Source organism: Spea bombifrons, chromosome 3, assembly GCF_027358695.1.
Source record: "Spea bombifrons isolate aSpeBom1 chromosome 3, aSpeBom1.2.pri, whole genome shotgun sequence".
NCBI classification, from domain to species: domain Eukaryota; kingdom Metazoa; phylum Chordata; class Amphibia; order Anura; family Pelobatidae; genus Spea; species Spea bombifrons.
In genome coordinates, this window is record NC_071089.1 from 9,599,919 (window position 1) to 9,619,914 (window position 19,996).

At 42.5% G+C, this 19,996-nt stretch overlaps 1 protein-coding gene across 1 annotated transcript in view; it reads left to right on the top strand.

Annotated features, from left to right (window-relative positions):
- Positions 1-18,860, top strand: part of RPS6KC1 (ribosomal protein S6 kinase C1) — a 57,474-nt gene extending 38,614 nt beyond the window's left edge. Inside the window, exons 12-16 of the mRNA XM_053459028.1 lie at positions 2,782-4,275; positions 4,549-4,638; positions 11,809-11,891; positions 13,713-13,808; positions 18,289-18,860. Of these exons, the coding sequence (XP_053315003.1) occupies positions 2,782-4,275; positions 4,549-4,638; positions 11,809-11,891; positions 13,713-13,808; positions 18,289-18,399 (1,874 nt within the window). The 3' untranslated portion in view covers positions 18,400-18,860. The remainder of the gene's footprint in view (positions 1-2,781; positions 4,276-4,548; positions 4,639-11,808; positions 11,892-13,712; positions 13,809-18,288) is intronic.
- The last annotated feature ends 1,136 nt before the right edge of the window (positions 18,861-19,996 follow it).

Consider the following 19,996-nt stretch of genomic DNA (forward strand, 5'->3'; position numbering starts at 1 on the left):
TAATGCTTCTTCTCTTCCTCTTTGCCAATCCAGGCTGTAAACGAAATGTTTTTTTTTCTGCTAACATAATAAATGCCAAACTCCCGATAGACTTCATTAGTTTGTTTTCTCTGTCTTTTTTATGTATTTTGTATAACGAGAGCGTTTTGTGCCTGCCGTTTAACATTCGCTGTTTATTCCGCAGAAGATAGCTAACAGTACAGCCGGTGGCGACACATATGGACACAAAGTAGATGTGAAGTAGATGTGAACAGCGATTCTGCTTGTGAAGTGTCATTAGCGATTCTGCTTGCCCTCCACGTGTTTATAGCAGGTGGCAAATGAATTAGGATTGTCACACCTGGGTTGCAGGAATCTGATGAAATCTGATGGCTATATTTATTGTGAATTTACTGAATGCAGGATATCTACTATGATATTACAGGGATAATGTCCCCCAGTGGATATGATAAAACAGCGTGTCAAACAATGAGTCAATGTCATTCCTAAATGTATATCCCAAGCTACTGTACCTTAAGGCATAGTACAAGTTCCATACAACACCTTAAAACTCCTTATAGTTAGTGTATATACCCCGATCAGCCATAACATTATGACCACCTGCCTAATATTGGGTAGGTCCCCCTTTTGCGGCCAAAACAGCCCTGTGACCCGTGTGGTATCTGCACCAAGACTTTAGCAGCAGATGCATCCCGGTGCCATGTGTTCTCCAGGTAAGCGACGCACCAGGCCAAGCAATGATATAAAAGGAAACGTGATTCATCAGAATGGGTCGCTCCATGGTCCCGTTCTAATGCTCACGTGCCCATTGTAGGCACTTTCGGCAGTGGACAGGGGTCAGCATGGGCACCCTGACTGGTCTGTGGCTACGCAGTCCCTACGGCACTGTCAAGGAATCCTTTAAGGACAAATTCCTGTTAGTTGCCCATGTTCCAATAGGCGCGTTTTGTCTCTTATACATGCCGTTTTAATCATGTGTATGATGCGCTTTGCATCCGTCATGGCTCTACGTTGGCTTACTTATCTTTAGTCCTTCAGTATCTTGTTTCCCGTTGAGTTATTTTGTTAGCTCGCTGTGTACCAGACACCGGTTTTGCTCTGACATTCGATTTTATTCCTCTTCCCCCGACCCTCCTGGCTAGTCTTGGATGCCGATTTCATTGACTCTGGCACCTCTCTTAAAGTCCTGGTGCCTTAGAGTGTCCATCTTTGGGAGACTGTCGTAATTAAAGACCCTCTTTAGTTAATAATCTACTGCTCGCTTTTCACAAGACAACCGCCAGAACCCCCAGAAGTAATGGCCAGGACCCTCTTCCCTCGCGGTGGGGATCACGTGCCGGCTCACCTCCCTTTCCATTCCTTCACCAAGTCAGCTCTGGACTACCTCTCTGCAGTCCTTCTCTATCTCACCCCCATTAGTTTAAATCATTTAACCACAGATATATTGTATCCTTCCCCATTAAAGAGTTTACACCTTATCAATTGCATAATAACAAAGCCTATAACACAACAATGCCGCAGCAATGGCTTTTCCCGGCTGCCCCATAGCTGCGTTTTCCGTTATTTCAGTAACGCGGCATTGGTCCCGTCGGAGTTGTTAACCAAAAAAAAATGTGTTTAAATACCTTTTTTTTAATTCCCTGTTTTAATGCTTCCTATAGGGCTACAATAATTGCTTTGTTAACGTTGTTAAAAGAGTTAATTCATTGCGACTGACGTGTCGGATTTAGAAAACTATTAATAATCTTTTGGCGTGTTTTTCTCGTAACGGTACAGATCCGTTGCCCAAAAATTATTACAGTAGGGTCGGCGCAAATTTCCGATTTATTGGCCTGCGTTACTGCCTACCAGAAATCTTGCGCTTTGGGTGTTTCTTTCTCCTATATCTATTACAAAGTCCATCTATTCAAATATAGCACCGATACAATTTCTGGCAATGGCTGCTGTTGTATTTGGAATTGATTGCCGCTTGGCAGAAGAAAGGGTGCTTTGTGCGTAATTAATGCCAAACTCTGATTACGGGCGCGGGCAAATAACACGAGTTTACAGATACTGTTACATTTTCCAGTTCATTGATGATTTTTCTTAACGTTGCACTTATGTCCCAAAATTGCTTATATTTTTAAGTCATTTTACTCTTAAAACAAAAGCACGTGAGAATTTTTTTAGCGAATTCAAAATTACCGTACTTTTGCACACCTGAATATTTTTAGCTACATCAAAGCAAGCTTTCGGGGTAGCTGGTCCATAAGCGAATGAGCCCAACGCGATGGTATGAAGCATGTGGGCACACTGGCTCCTGTCTCTGTGAAAAGGCATCTACTGGTTGTCTATTTTGCTGGGCCTAGACCTTCCCGGGGCATATTTTCTGATTGCCCCCCATAGGCGCATGCTAGGGTAGAATGGGTGCGCATGGATCTTTAAAGGACTATGCTTAACTTGGCATGAAGAACTGTCACCGTTCGGGGGAAGAAGTCTACAGGTTTAAAGTACTCGTTCACCCAATGTTTTTCTGCACTGGCTAAACTCCATACTGTGTATTCTCCTTGTACGTTCTTCTTCTCGCAAGTAGAGTACGCGATACAATATGTTCATGATTTATTCCACCCAAGGATGTATTTAATGACTACATTAGCATATTCACACCTTTTGAGAAACCACATGGCGAAGATGCGCAGCGATCGTTTTCATTACCATTAGCGATATAGCATACGCTGCTTTGGATAATCTTCCTGATGATGTCATCATAGAAGTTTAATCTTTATTTTTAATGTCGCGCAGGTGGGAAGCTATGGTCGCACATAAGCAAGTATTTAAGCAGGAGCACAGACGGGAGCTTCGATGTTCCCGAAGCGAAGAGCTGCCGCTCCGATGAAGATCTTCTGAAAAATCTGGCCCCTTGTCCCAGGAATAGCGTTGACTCCAGAAGCAGCGATAGGAACCTGCTTTCCGTTCAGCAGTTGCACGGCAGTCTCACGCTGAGCTCACAAGACGATAGCAGCACCCAAGAGGAAGAAGGCAGGGAAAGTCCTCTGAAATGGGTTGATTCGGCATCGAGTTCGGAGGAGGAATGCACCACCAGCTATTTAACCCTGTGCAATGAATACGGACAAGAAAAAATCGAGCCCGACGCGTTAAGTGGGGAACTGTTGCTCCGATTAGAACAGGGACACAGCCGCAAAGGTATAGACGAGCTAGAAAAGCCCGTTTCCATTGTTTACGACGACTCGCTGCTCGCTGGCCAGGAATTTAAGTTATCGAACGAGACGAGCGAGCACGGTTTAACGGAACCGGCGTCGATGACGGACGCGCTGAGCAAATCCAAAAATAGTCCCATGGAATTGTTCCGAATAGACAGTAAAGAGAGCGCTAGTGATTTCACGGGTGCTGATTTTGTAGAGAAGGCCTATAACGTAGATTCTGAAATGTTTGAGCCCGCGCCTCCGTTCCAGGACGACGACACGGATTGTGAGATTAAAATTAGCGATGCCGACAAGCCAAGCGTCGGCGCCCATGACACTATAAGCAGAGGATCAAACGACTCGGTACCCGTTATATCATTTAAAGACGCCGCTCTGGATGACATGAGCGCCGCTGAAGAAGGAAGGCCTGATCTGCTTGTTAACCTCCCTGGTTCTGATCACCTGGAAAGTGAAATCGTTGCGAAAAGCAGCCTCTTGGAAAGTGACGATATGGAAGCTACGCTTGTCGAAACACCTGATGTCTTACAGATTAAAAGCAGCTTGGATCAACAGGAGGAGAAGTCTGCTGAACTACGTGAAGTGACTTTTGAGAACACTAAGGACCCCTCCTCTGTGGGTTTCGATATTGCGCATCTGGAGAATAACTTAAGCACTTTGGAGCAGCCTCCTTCTATCGATCCGCCATCTTTAACTTCATCAACTTCTTCATCTACTAAAGAGACGTCACAATGTCGAGATGAGCATCTATCCGCCTCCAAAGAGCTCGGCATCGCTCAAGACGCTCTTCCTTCGGCCCATTCTGACCCCTCCGAGGATCTATCAGCTAATCTAACCCGGCTCCGGATCCAAGTCGAGGACACAGACCAAAGCAGCCACGAAAATCCGGAGAAGGACATCCATAAAATATTCCAGGAGCTCGATGCGAAGTTATCCGAGGCGTCCAATTTCTTCCTTCCGGAGCCGTGCATCCAACGCTGGGCCGCTCAGCTGGTTGTAGCCCTTGATTCTCTCCACCGAGAAGGAATTGTGTGTCGCGATTTAAACCCAAACAACATCTTATTGAATGATAGAGGTCAGGAACTTTTGCAAATGCATTTCTTTTTTATTCACTGTTGCTTCCAATTAACTGAGTAGGCGTTTTATCTTGTAATTAGTATCTTCGTTTCCTGTCTCGAGCTTCATTATCAGCGCTGCAAATTCACCCGCAGTAATAGCTTCTAGTACTTAATGATGCCATTATTCTTAATGATACTGTTTTTAGCTAGAAAGAGAGTAATTACAGTTCACTTGTACAGAAAATGGAAGGGAAAAAATGTTTTGATTTCTCCTGTCGTTTTGTTTTCAGGACACATTCGGCTAACGTATTTCAGCAGGTGGACCGAGGTTGAAGAATCCTGTGACAGCGATGCGATGGAGAGAATGTTCTGTGCTCCAGGTTAGAGCAATCACCTCGAATGTTTCACTTGAAAAGCAGATTAGCAGCTTTCATTTCCCCCTGTAGCTCGCGTATCATACTTTTATTGGACGTGTAAGTTAATGCATGGCCTGATATTCACACTAATTCCCGTTCTGTCATGTCACGGTAGATATGGCACATAATTGAAGCTTTGCTGAACGGTAAATAGACTTTTTTGTGCGTTACCAAATGCTGTTTCGTTATTCATGTTAGGGTGTATATGTGTGTGTGTGTATATATATATGTATATATATATATATATATATATATGTACAGTATATGTGTATGTATGTGTATATATATATATATATAGTGTGTGTGTGTGTGTGTGTGTGTGTGTGTGCTCGTGGGCAAATCCAACAAATAATGGGTTAGTTAAAATAAAATTGCTATTAACTCAGCAATTATTATTATAAAAGACTCCACTATATGGTCTGTAGCTTGCCTCTGCGCACAGTAAATGCTTATCCAGCCTCTATATTCCTTGGTCTCTGGCCATCATGATATTTTTTTTATTTCTCGTTTGGAAATCTCAATACTATGTTGTTTGTTTATATAATGTTTAATATTGATACAGCGGATATAAAAAGTCTACACACCCCTGTTAAAATGCCAGGTTCTTGCGATGTTAAAGAATGAGACAAAGATGAATCATGTCAGAGCTTTTTCCACCTTTAATGTGACCGATAACGTGAACAGTTCAATTGCAAAACAAACTGAAATCTTTGAGGGGGGAAAAAAAAACCCACTAAAACCTCAAAATTGAACTGTTCACATTATAGGTCACATTAAAGGTGGAAAAAGTTCTGACATGGTTCATCTTTGTCTCATTCTTTCACATCGCAAGAACCTGGCATTTTAACAGGGGTGTGTAGACTTTTCATATCCACCTCATTTATGTTCCATATCTGTGTCTGTATCTCTCTGTCGACAGACATTTTATATGTTGTTTGAGATCTCCCCGCCAAGTGGAGCGCGCCTGTCTTTCTGGAATTTGGAACATTTGTTGCATTATTGTTACTTTGAGTGAAGCATCAGGAACTGCATTGAAAGCTATGTTAGGAATGGGCTGTCTGTAAGATGTCGATATTAGCTGACGGATAAGGTACTAAGGCTGATTATTGTATCCGTCGACGCGCGGCATCCTTAGGGAGAGCCGAGGACTGCTGAAGGAGAGCAGGATTCCCACACACGGAGCCTTCACCGCTTTCTCATCAATCCCAAAGACTGGGACTAGTGAAAATGTCCGTTTTTGCTTCTGTTTATTCTCCATTGGGGATTATTCAATAAAGGGAGAGTTGACAGAAGAGTTTGCAGGAGTGTTTTAGCTCCATCACCTCACTACATAAAAGAAGGCCCAACCCCAGTGAGCTTCTGCTGCGGAAGATGCTTGGCTGGCCCTGTATAATGTATAGTTAAATCAGTGAGATTTTTTCAAAGCCTCCTTTCACAATAAATCACCCCCTCTCCCCTTTTCTCACTATGTACCCCTCTTCCCCTTCTCACTGTCTACCCTCTCCCCCCTTTCTCAGTATCTACCCTCTCCCCCCCCTTTCTCAGTATCTACCCCCTTTCCTCCCTTTCTCACTATCTACCCTCTCCCCCTTGTGAAGTTCACTTACCGTCCAGAGGTCCTGCGGTGGGAGCGCGAGGCTTTTGTGTCCCTGCTCTGCTGCGGTGCGCGCTTCACTGCTGAGCGCCGGAATATGAGGTCCTATTCTGGCGCTCGGCATGAAACGCCGGCACCGCGACCGAGCTAGATGCCTCGCGGAAGAGACTGAGGGGTGCCGAGCAGTTGCTGAAAACTTCATGAGTAACCGCTCAGCGCCCCAAAAAAAGACGGTGTTTGATGCCACTGATTCCGGGACATGTGGTCACCCTATTGTGCGGCCCGGTTGCTTATAGGCCACGGACCGGTACCGGTACTTGCCTGGAGAAACCCGCCAGTAAACTCTCCTGCCAACTCTTCCGCTGGTGAATAGACCTCATAGGAAGAGCAAGCACTAGCGTATTTATGGGGGGTCACTGCCTTATGTCATGTTGGCTGGGCAGAGACCTCCACAAGTTGTGTAAATAGTCCGGTTAAACGGGAGATCTCTGATTTCCCCAACTGACACAAGCGTGGCGTTGCGTGAGCGATGACGCCTGAAAAACCTGTGGTTACTTGTGAATCTTCTTCTCTTCTAAAACGCACTCGTGCCCCTCGTGGAAATGCTATGCATGGTTGGGGGGATCGCTGGGAAAGCCCAAGCCGAGGAAGCACGCGTTGAGATCCATCCCAGCGATCCATCCCTGTAATGATGGCCTCTATGTGTCCGTTAGGCTGTGATGACGCGGCTTATATATAATAATAATAATATTGCTGAGCAGTTATTTTTCTAGTTTGAACAATAGCTGCTAGTTTGCCGTAACCTATAATTTGTGGAAATTCTCTGAAATCGCGGCATTACGGTGGATTTTTTTTCCAAGTTTTAGATGCAGTTACAAAAAGAACAATTTTATAGACAACAAACACATAAATGGAGCAGCAGCAGAACAACAAAAGAAAAAAGATATTAATAAGTGGTCATTGTCATAGGAAGATGGGGATGGAAGCTTCTCGGGGGCAAAAAAACCCAAATGACCAGATTTACCTCTGCTGACCGAAGCAGGCAGTTCCCTGTCGCCCCTGTGTATACGAAGCATTTCCCCCATTTATTTATTACTGTAGGCTGCAGAATTACAGGCGAGAAAACCTTTTTCTTCCTACTTTGGGGAAACTCCTGTGTGATTAGACAGAGTATGGAGGTTAAATCTATAAAGGTGTATTGAGTTCTGCACAGATATAAGTGGAAGAAGAGGATAAAGCAGCGGGCTGCATTCAGGTGTCAGATAATTTATCCCTCTCCGTATAAACTGTGCAATAAAAAGTTTGGAGGTAAAAACTAGCGACCGGCCATATGAAAGCGGCACTTTTTAATTCTTTAGATAATGTTATGCATTTTTTATGATGGATTATATATTAAATGGCTGTCATCTATTTTGAAATGGAAATTACTTTATTTCCTGGAATACAATAAAATAGCTTTTTTGGGAATATTTTTTAGTGATTATTTTTATAAATATGGCAGTTTTTTTTTTATTATTATTATTTCTATTGACCTCCTAGTGTAATACAGGGAATAGGTTCACACTGTACACGCCGGTGTGATCTGCCACCATTCTGTTCGGAGATCTCAGCAAAGAGACCTCTTCTATGTGGCTCAATCCCTATGACCGACTCATTTAACCCCTTCATGACGAAGCCCGGACATGTACGGGCTCGCAATGCATTGTTTTTTATGGCTTTAAGGACAACCCATTAATTGTCATATAAATAGCACAAGATGATGCATTTCTGGTATTTTTACTGTTAAAAATTCCCGCAGCTCGGTTTGCGACGTGACCTCTACAGGACCATATCTATATATTCACCGTGGGAGATGACTCTAGGATTCATATTGTTTTTCCTTTTATATCATATAAATCCCCTGTTATCAAAGCCAGCTGATATCTCCGAGCCCCTCGCGTTGCCCTAAATAAACGTAGCACTGTTCCTTTTGCTCCGAAGGAGAAAAATAAATGCTTTTTTTGGGGTAAAATTGATAGTTTCACTTGGTCGCATGCAACTTTGAAGATGGCCCAGCAGGTGGCAGCCTCTTACTGTCTTTCCCCCCCCTTCTATCTTTTCTCATCGCTAAAGGGAGGTGTACAGGATAGTGAGAAGTCCGGAAAGGAGGAATTCACAGGACGGAAAGTGCTCCTTTCTAAAAGTTTGGCCTCTCCATTACACTCTCAGCGAAAGAGCTTGAAGTCCCCTTTTATTCTCTGATGTTACAGAGGCGAGGTTCATCCTGAAATCTATAGCTCTTCACGTAACTAACCGTTTTACCGGTGCTTTAAAGTCCTGCCTTGGTCTCACTTTGATGAATATCCAAACCAAATCATTGTGTCCCGACGTGATAAGTCCGATTTCTGTTCCCAACCCCACAAGGGAAACGAAAACTTATAAATCATTCAAAGTCCATGAAATCGGTGACACAGCCTGAAAGGAACACTTTGTATTTTCTGCCAGCAATATTGCCTTACATTTCAAATACAAAAAAAAACCCAAACAAAACCGCCGTGATGTGACATTGCTTTTGTTGCAGTCAAACCAGTGACAGCCTCGATGTTTTCTAAATAAACCAAGAGCGTTTAAGAGGCTTGATGTTTGGAGAGAGAGAGAGAGAGAGAAAGGGGAATAAAGTTTATCGCTGGGTTAGGATGAAAATGATTCACTTCTGTTCAAACAGCCCTTTGCTCTCATCTCCCCGGGGAAGCGCTTATCACACATTTGGCTACAAAAAACATCGTCCACCTGCCCTCCGATTTCTAATTGTTGCAGTATATCTTTTATCTCTTGGTTACATGGCGTGGCATTTGTTTAAAAAAAAAAATCCAGAAACAATTGAACTTTTCACCAACTTTTATACTAAGTCCAACTTACCCAAATGCATAACCTTACATATGATCATGTTGAATTATTCATCAAATTTCCTTTTCAGATCATGAACAGAACTGATACTTTTTTGCTTTTATTTTAACTGTTTTCCTACAACAGGGGCGTCAACACCTGCGGCCCTCCAGCTGCTGCAGGACTACATCTCCCATAATGCTCTTTCAGCTAAGGGGCTGGCTGAGGAGGATGGGAGATGTAGTCCTGCAGCAGCTGGAGGGCCGCAGGTTGGACACCCCTGTCCTACAAGGTGCATACTTTCCCTATTACTTTTTAAAGAGCCGTTCTTTACTTAAGATACTAATAAAATCTGGAGAAAGCACCACGCTAATTATACCCACTAATCGCTGTTCTAGTCTTTGCCACCTTTAGTAACAGATCTCCACTTCTCTGGGGTACAGTTGTCCATAACTATTAAACCAACCATCTCTAAAAACCTTTACGCTGATTGAGAAAGAGAAATCACGTTACAGGTTAAGATGGAAATGATTCTTCACTTCTCTCGAAACAACCTTTTGGTCTTGTTGCCCCTGTGCAGAGCGAGTCCCCTTGCTGACTTCATGAACCTTGTATATAACTTAGTGAAAAGTAAGAGGCAGTTATAATAAATTAATCATGTTGGACCAAAAAATATCTAAATATGTAAAGCTACATACTTTTGGGACCTCAGTGGTCTCTTCTTCAGATAGAACCCGAAGAGATCCCCGTAATTGGGGGGATCTTGAAGAAGAGGTCTCTGGGGTCCCAATAACTTTATATCTTTTCTTTTTCTATGGTGTTACCAACTTCAACTAAAGTCCCCATTAACTTTAGTATTTTTTCTATAAGATCTGCAGAGTTCTGGTCTGTGGAATAAACATACAAAGTGCGTAACTATCTAAAACGGCTTTTTGTTATTTTCAAGAAGGAAGAACTCCCTGTAGTTCCTTCTACCCCAGCAGCGGAATTTCATTCCACGTATAAGGAACGATAAAAAGGGGATGTTGAGAAAACAAAGCCGGTCAATGATTCACCTTGGCTGAGACTTCTTATTTCTCTCTGCTTAATGTGCAAAACAATGTGCCGTTACTGTAATTAATTTCTTTAACAAGTACATACATCCTCGTATAGTTTGTGCCCCCAGGCATGTGATTATGTTGTGTTGGGTGTGTGAATTACACATTTCATTCATTTACTTTTGTAGCGGTTCACTGTTGGTTGTTAATTGTTAACGATTGACAAACAACCGTTTATATGTTTAGGAAAACATACTTTTTTTTGTCTTGATGTTACCCCTCTGTAACTTTGTATTTTAGGACACGTCACTCAGAAGGGTGTAATGGGGCATTCCCATACTGCCTGTGCAGTATGGGAATGTATGGAGGGAATGATTGATCACGCAGCAGTCGTATGCATTTAAGTGCGTATGATGGTCAGAGGGCTTCTATTAAGCTGGTAGCTGTGCTGCTGGACTTGCTGCTAAATTGTATTTTACCCCCAATAACCACTTTGTTGCCAGTGGACCATTTGGACATCGTGCCTCCGGGTAAGAAAGTCCTTATTGCCGACTCCATGGAGAACGTTGGCTGTTCCGGTCCTCTTGAAACTTTGCAAGCCAAAGGCAGTTAAAGGGTTTAGCCTCTTTCCCCCTTTCTCAGATTAATTAAAAAGACGCCATTATTTTTAATTGCTTTGGAACAGAAACGTAGAATTTGATGGCAGATAAGGGCCGTACACCCATCCAGCCTGCCTGTTTTAAAGTATTCATTTATTTTGGAAAAAAGGGATCTTAATGTGTGTAAAGCTGAAGTACCGAACATTGACCGTCTTGTTAAGGCCTTTAGCTCTCCTATATCACTAGAGATGGTTGACCTTTAATTGAAACCTCTAGATTGTAAGCTCTTGCGAGCAGGACCCTCCTTACCTAATTTATAGGTTAGTCTGTCAGTTCTAGTTTGAATGTATGGACTGTAAAAAGCGCCCTGTAACTCGCTGGCACTAAATGAAATACTCTTAGTCAGTAAGGGGAGTCTGGCTTTCACTTGCCAGGCATCTTGTGCCAATCACTCGACCCAGCGTTGTAAGGGTTTGCCCCGGGCACTGGATAGATGACCCCGCTGACTATACTAGATGTTCCCCAAAACCGAATACATCGAAAACCTGGCTGATTAACACCTTAGTCACTGATGTTTTTTTGTTTTTTTTTATAAAGCAAAATGTATGTCTTTGAATAACTCTCATGCTCCAACGAATTTGAACTGAAAAGTTGGCGTAGAAGCTGAGATATCCCAAAAAATGTTGCCTGGAGTTGTGCAGGTCTGGTCGATAGCATGTGTTAGACATACAGTATACATGTTATCATCAGATCAGATAAAATGTACAGAACTCTAATACATGTCTCCGCGGGAAAGCCCTTTGCGTCAGATTGAAACCTCTGGCCCTCCATGGTGAAGATATTTTATGGCGTTTTGACTCTTCAAGTGGGTTTAATCACCTATTGGAGTTCATTGTAGCGCAACAATCCGCCCCTCACAAACAATTTGAGAAATCCGCGTGTTGACCCCCTGGTCTGTCTTTAAAAATGTATGTAATTTTTCAGCTGTATATGAATATTGGATATATGTTTGTCCTAAAGCTGTTTTTTTACCTTTCAGAGGTGGGAGGCATAGCAGAAGAAACAGAAACCTGTGACTGGTGGAGTCTGGGTGCTATTCTCTTTGAACTTTTCACCGGCAAGGTAATATTTACTTATTTTATTTATTTTTTTAAATGAATGATCTTTCTCTATGTCTGGAAATCCACATGTTTTACCAAACTAATTCTGGCAGATCTGACCCGTTCGGCCCGTCTGGTCTGCCCATCTGTCCTGCTCTATAGACTTGGACGTTAGTCCTTGGTCTTGTCTAAGATTCAGCATAACTTTCTGCTTATCCCACGCATGTTTCACCATCCATTTATCATTTGGTAGCCAGAAGCTAGTAAGCTAGGAGAACTCTCACTATATTTATGAATCGATGGCTGCTTGCCAGCTGCCCTAAGTGTGTCCTCCATACCCAGACCACACTAGCTTACACAGCTGTAAGAGGTCCACAAACATTGGAGGGGGGGTGGAAAGATCCCAAAGCAGCGTCAGGAGGCACCTTCAGTGCCCCTGGGTAAACGTCTGCCCCTTGTGACTTTATTACCATTCATAGGGGCGTCCATCCTCAGTTTCTCGAGATGCCCAAAGACCTTGCTGGATCCTGATGAGATTTATTCCATCTTTGTCTGGCCGGTGGCCCAGGGCTCAATGTTGGTTCTCACGGCCATAAACCTTCCTGAAAACATTTTGTCTTCTGCGTTGTATTGTTTACTTAATACGGTCTGGGTCCGCTGGCCAATATTACTGAGGGTTTGTTACCCTCCTCGGGTATTACAATTATTTCTCATCAGGACTCGCCGGTGTGATGTACAATCTACCGATTGCTAAAAAAATTATATTTTTTCCCCTTTCTTTTAATAATTCCTCTTTGTTTAGTTGGTTTTTTTTTGCGTTTGCGTAAAGGGATCATCTAATTGATTTTCTGATTATTGTTCCATACGTTCTCTGTTGAAGAATGCTAGTGCATGCAGCCTCGCTAGGCATTTCATAAAGGGACATTGTGTCTGTCGCACAAAAACATACGAAGAATGTTTTATTATCAAGGTGTAGAAGAATTTCTAAAAGCCGTAAAAGTGCAACGTTTTCCAGGATGCTTCTTGGCGCCCGCCTGTATTCTGTGTGCTTTGAAAGACTTTGAAAGTTCTGCATGCATGATGGGAATTGTAGTTCGAGACAGCTAGCGAGGCGGAGGTTGCCCGTAGCCCAGCAGCGCATGGTTAATGAATTATGCTTTAAAAGCAGTTTGCGGAACACATAGGATGAAGGGTCTTATGTTACACATTTCAGATTTCAGCTGTACAAGCAGGTTATTTGCTATTTCTGGGTTACCTCTAAAATATATATATAGGGCCGGAAAATGAAGGGTAAGGTTATCTGATTTATTGTGCTGCTTACGGGGAGAAATCTTAATCTGTGCGTTTTCTTTAGTTTATACACGGAGCCACCTGCGAGGTCTGATCGGCCGCACGGGGTAATAAAACGCATTGCCGCGGGTAGCTCAATAAACCCAACGAGTTGGTCAGAGGGTCTGCTAAGGCATAATAGGGGTTATGTGTTAAAGGGAAGGGCTCAGCAAGAACAATGCACTGGTTGCCATGGTAACTGCCCAATGTTTATGCCTTTGTACCAGAATGTCGCTGCTGATAATGTGAACCCAGTAGTGTCTGAGGATCAATACTTTGGCTCTTTTACTACTTTAAGTAGTTTAGGAGCCAAAGTCATTTTTTTTTCCCCGACATGAGAGGGGATCTAGTTATGGGCGACAGTCTCTAGTAGAGCGTTTGTAACCATGATCCGTTTTAGTAGAATTCGAATGTGAATGTATAGTGAAGTCATGTGACATGGTATGCAAATGTATTGCTTTAACGATAAAGAAAAGTATAAAGGCATTGATTTGACTCATTTTGGTTATTTCAGGCCCTGGTTGAATGCCATCCAGCAGGTATAAGCACTCACACATCGGTCTCCATGCCAGAGAATGTGTCTAAAGAAGCCAGATCTCTCGTTCAGCAGGTAATACTGGGGTAACCTCGGCTATTTCAGGGACCCCCCCCCATCTCTGGGGATGCTTATGTTTTAGGGGGTGTGGTTAGATGTATGGATGGGGCGGGGCTGTAGTATGTATCTCAGTTGAATCCCTCCAAACGTTTCAGCTGTTTCTATATACATTACTGTGTATAGAAGAGGGGCATTAGGAGTGGACGGGGTGTAGAGGGCTTTGGGTCTCAGCAGGGGGACTGTCCCTAAACATAGAAGCTTAGCATTTGATGGCAGAGAAGACCCAGACGGCCCGTCTAGTCTGCCATTCTCCGTGATGTAAAGATTCAGACCTTAATCAGTCGTTGGTATCGTCTTCGATTCCAGATACTCGTATACCTATCCTGTGCACGTTAAAACCTCTATGGCTTCTGCCGGGAGGCTGTTCCGTTTATTTACCACCCTCTCTCCGTAAATGATAGGAGGCTGTTTCATTGATTTACAACTTCATGGCAACTTGGGAGGTGTGATTTTGTTTGCCGCACAAAAAACAAAACTTAACTAACCACGGTGGTTCTTCTAAGAAATAACTTGGAGATCTTGGCCTCCCTATTATAAATAGAGCGCCGACGCTCCCGTGTTTGTTCAGGCTGAGAGTCCTGCGCCTTTGGATGGCGTTTATGGGACTTGTAAGCCATTGAAGTCCGGAGCGTCGTCTGCGGCCCAGCGGTGATGCGGACGAGTTGGATTAAATGTATCTGTATGTAGGCTGTGGTGTGAACCGGCTCTGCTACCTTTGTTCAAATGAACAATTTATGTTGGTGGATAAAACAAACGTGTTTGATTGCATCTCCAGCTTTGCTTAACAGCTGCTTTGGAGATACTTAACGCCCCCGGTGAAATGCGGCATCTCGGCGATGAAATATTAAAGAGCCGGCGGTGCCGCGCGCCGGCTCCTGTGACACGGAACTTCTGAAGCCGCGCTCTCCCATCCAGGTGCCGTTGCTGGAGTCAGCACTTTGCTCCTGATCTTGGCCGGCGTGTTTTCAGATCTTGACAGCACTGGCACGTAAAAAGGAAGTGTTCAGCGCAAAGAATTCCCTCTGCCTTCTTTTTCGGCGGAGCCTGGAGCAGGTTTTTGGCTTCGGCGTTGTGCGGGGGGGGGGGATCGCGCTTTCTGTTGATCTGCGTACGTTTGCCTATTAGGAGCCGGGATCGTTTCAGACATCTGTGTTTTAGAAATTCTCTCTGATGGCAGCCTTGTCTCGTTTTGTGTGCCTCGCACTTGTCAAAATACATCCTACTCTTTCCACATCACATCTGAGGCTCCGGCGATCCGTTCTAAGAGCGATGCGAGGACGCGCTCTCCCCGGGGAGGTAGCGCAGCGGCTTATACTAGAAGGGCAATTATGTGAAGGTGGCTTTTGCCTTTAAAATAAATAAATAAACTTCAGAAGCAATAAGTTTATTGTACAGCTTATGAATTATATGATGGATCTTTTAGGTTAAAATAAAGAAATACCGTTCTTTATTAAATAAAAGCAGTATCTTGTGCAGCTGCTATTTTCAGGACTCTCTTAGTTGTACCATTATTTTGAATTTATCTTTATTTTGTAACCGTGAATATAATATTTATGTTTCGTTATATACTTCTAGCTGGCATTGTAGAAAACATTGTTTTAAGCCCTGAATAATGTTTTGTTTTTCTTTTTCTTCTTTATTTTAACTCTACGAAGATAAATCATCCATCCTGATAAGAGGGGGCACTTATTCCACTGACTTGTAGACACGCTTGTTTGGAGAGGTTTTACAAACATTGATCTGTGAGAGGTATATTTGAAAGGGACCCGGGGGCAAGACCTTTAACTGGTGCTACATGCCCTCTGCCTTTGTCTGGGGCATCTATTGTTGACTCGCCGTCTCTTTAGGATTCACAGTTGAGAGGTCACCCATGGTGCATCTTGTCTACTGAAAATCCTACAGAGCCACCTGTGTCCCTGAACCGGAAGTAATAAACCTACAGAAGGCAGTCTCTCGAATTAACCTCTGGACCTCCCATGACCCGGCGACTTCATTAGACTTCATAACACGCCTGGAAAGGGCCCACCAGGGAACCTTGTTGACTCGCTCGGGAATCCTATTTGTTTGGTTTTAATTACTGGAGGAAGCCGGCGGCGAGGACTTTCAGGAAGACCTTGGCAGGAAAGGGAAGGGGTCTACTAGCTGGTAGCACTTTGTCTGTTTTGCTTTTCCCTTTCCACCCACAATGAGGTTCATAAGTGTCACAGACAAGTCCGGAGGGAACGTCTGATCTAGCAGCAGGGAAATACACGCCGGTCCTCACCATGATTTGGAACTCTGATCTTATCCTAATGGGCATCACGCGGCTCTTTGATTGCGGTGACAAATTAAGACAAATGGCTCGTATACTTAAGATATTTTTTTTGGCATAATATATGCTATATTCTGTAATACTACTTAAAAAGTGATTACGACTGATTTGCTTGTGTGCGTTCCCGTCCTATATAAAATATATAAAACTAATAACGACTGTGCTGGTCAGCCTGCCTCTTCAACCATCGCCGGGGTGCCGTTATGTGTCGCTCGTTCCACGTGAGACTTCGTCGCTTGTACTTTTTCTTAGGCAAATAAACCAGATGTGCCAATGAATTCTTTCCTGAGAAGGGTTAATCGCATAAGAACGAGGTTGAAACTTTATTAAAATGCAGATATTCACAACGGAAAACAAAATAATATTAAATAAAATAGCCAAAAAATATGTGCTGCTCGCTCCATCGCTTGGCGCGTAACTAGGTATCAACATTAACTTCTAAATTATAAAAAAAATATATGAAGAGGAAAGTAAATACTCAAAAAAGAACAAAAAATTTTGACTTCAAATCTAAAATGTTACACAAATAAAATCAGTCACGTTACAGTTCATCTTATTTATTTTGGGGGGGGTTAACTAAAATATCAGAATGAAATTTTAATGTACCATATATAATTCTGTAGAACGAGAGAATTAGAATTACGTCTAATTGTTACGTTATATACGGCTGTCATGCCCTGTTAACCCGTTGTACAGCGCTGCGGAATATGATGGCGCTATATAAAACAATAAATAATAATACTATAGCCCTTGTTAACGTTACTGTGGTAACCGTACCTTCCAGAGTTTTCGGAAACGGAGAATGTTAATTTTCAGGTTTCACGTACAAAAAAAAATAAAAAATGCAACAAATACGGCATTTTGCTGATGAATCTGTAAACTGATATTTTACATGTTTTGTTCTGAGGGCATCCAAAAAAATACTTAATGCGCCACCAGACGACCCACTTACCAGAATGATTTGGCTTCTCGCTGAGCTTACCAAAAATATTTTTTAAAGAACTAAAGGGACTTGACAAAGCACAGGAGGGAGGTTTAGTTCAAAGGAGAAGAGATGTTGGAACAAGAGGTCATCGTCTAAAACTAGAGGGTCAGCGGCTTTGATCTAATGTAATATAAGGAACTTTAATGTTACTTAGTTGGTGATAGATACATGGAACAGCCTCCCAGCAGAAGTGGTAGAGGCTAATGCAGTGAGGAAATTTAAACATACATGGGACGAGGATGTGGCTCCCGAATGTGACGAGACCAGTGACTGATTAAGGTCTGAGTCTTTACATCAGGAAAAACAGGTCTGATCTGGCATCAAATTCTATGTTTCTGACTTTTTAAGTTAAAAACAAATCTCCATCACTTTGCATGGATGGGGAAGTTGGTTTGGGGTCCTTTATTAGCCATATTTTTGCAATACCCGCTTCGTTACTCTGCTGCACCTCACTGACGGCCTTACCTGCGATCTCTCGATTTTGCCTCAGAACCTCTGTATACCGCATCCGATTGCTGTTCCTGGGGGGTAATTTCTAGCACCCCTGATGGGCGGTGGGGCATTTACTTCAGCGCGCTTCCACCCACTTTTATGATTTCTTTATTACAAAATGACCTTGCCGGGTGTCTCTGATATAGTTAGACGTGTCAGTTGCGCAGCATCGTTACTTTGTTACTTTGGATGGGCTGGTTTCAGCTGTTTTTTTTCTGTTGCACAAACTTTACAAATACTTATTCCTGATGCAATTTTTTGCATTTTCGTTCATAGATTTACTTGTTTTGGGTCCTGTCGCATTCCAGGAAACATTGTCGCAAAACCATTTATAACATTACGAATCTCCTTGTCTTTGCAGCTGTGATATCGCTATACTTCCTTTATATTACCTCTATTGTACTAGCTATACTTTAATCAACATAATATACATTATTAAATATTTACAGACGCCAAATAATTATCCTTCCCTTTCCATATTTCTTTCCAAAAGACCACAAATATTTTATCAAAAGATATAGAAGTGAGTTCGGTGAATCCCTATATTTTTTTATAATTTTTTTATATTTTTTTTAGTTTTTGTGTGTTTTGAAGGTAAATAAATCGGTGTACTTTTTTTTTTTTTTGTTTGTTTGTTTTCCCCCCAGCTTTTGCAGTTTAACCCTATGGAGCGTCTCGGTTCCGGGGCGGCAGGTGCCGAAGACATTCGATCTCACCCTTTCTTTACGGGCGTGGATTGGGAAGAGTTTACAAGATGAAAGGAGACCTCACACTACCCGGAGGAAGCAATTGTTTACTCTGCTGGAATATTAGACGGGAGAGGACAATGGAGTCACTTTCCCTGAAGGAGATCTCTGTGTTCGTAGGACGGCGACATGCTGACCGTAGCCAAATCCCAGAGTATGATGCCGTCCTTTTTTAACACTCTTGTGTCTATTAGAGAAGCGTCAGAACTCTTCCTAAGACGGCGATACGGCCGCTTAGTCCGACCAGAAGGATGATAGCATGCTCTCCGTGCTTCCTCCGCTCTAGGTGTGCGAATGTGAATTAAAATATCCGTTTTATTACCGGGGGCATTGGCAGGGATGTATACGTTTAAACTGGCTCCCGTTCAGTTACATTATGCATATAGCCTGGGCTTTTACGGAGACAAATGAAAGAAGCGTAATATTGTAACGATTACCCAACAATAAAGGCATTCGCTGGTCATTATGCTATAGCCGCTGCTGTGATTCTCTTCTTAATATCTCGGTTACCTAAACATTCGGAGGCTTTTGCTTGGGAACCTTTGGATGAACCGCGCGCTGTACCAGATTGGGCACCAGAGTTTATATGTTTTAATCTTCACTTTGTGTATACTTAATCTGCTTGCTTTTTTTTTGTTGTGCAAGTACTTCAAATTGGATGATTGTATGAAAACATATTTTTCCACCATTAAGAAGAACATTACAAGTCATTAGTAAGTTCAGTGTGACCAGAAATAGAATGTTTTGTAAGGAAGGACAATTACATTTACATCCATTTAGTTTGTTTGCGTGAAGCTATTCTATGCCTGAGCACCAGCAGGTAAATATATATATCGCCAGGTTACTCTGCTTTGGAAATATAAGGAGTTGTAAAAGATAATAATAAGGATAAAGAAACACAGAAACCCTTTTCCGTTTCTATGGCAACCACCTGTCTTTGCTTGATTTTGTGTCACATGACAGTAAAGTGATCCGGGCAAAAAAATAGTCCACATTATTAAAGATTTTGTTCCTCGAAAGATTTGGGCATATAACTTTACGAGGAATGCTGTTTCTAATGCTGTATTTAGCTACAAAAGTGCTGCGTTCAGCAGAATGGGTGGAACAGCACCTTTAAAATCTTTTTTATGCAATGTTGTGCAACAGGCTCCCCAAAAATGGTACATAATGGGCTTGTTGATTCCATGAAAAGGGTTAAAAGACCCTTAAAGTTAAGACAACACTTTTTATAGGGATTCTGATGGAATGTTAGTAAAAGTACAGTCTGCTTTCCCAAAATTCTAGAAATATTTTAAATCCCTAATGGGTAAAGCTCATTAACACCCCCCGGCAGAGGGCGCTGTCTAAGAAGGGGTCTGAGGGGTGCAGCTGATCTAACTTTGTGTGTAAACGGTTTAATACTTCCAATTAAGTATGAAGAGTATTAACATTTAACTCATTTTGTCTCATTTGGAGATTAATCACGTTTTAAACCATAAATGAGCTATTTTAGCCTGCATTTTCATGTTAAATATCAATTTTTATGTACTTATCAACATACAGTTCTAACAGGTTGCTTTAACGTAAGAGTTTTCGAGGCTAAATAGGTCGATTGTGTAACACAAATGAC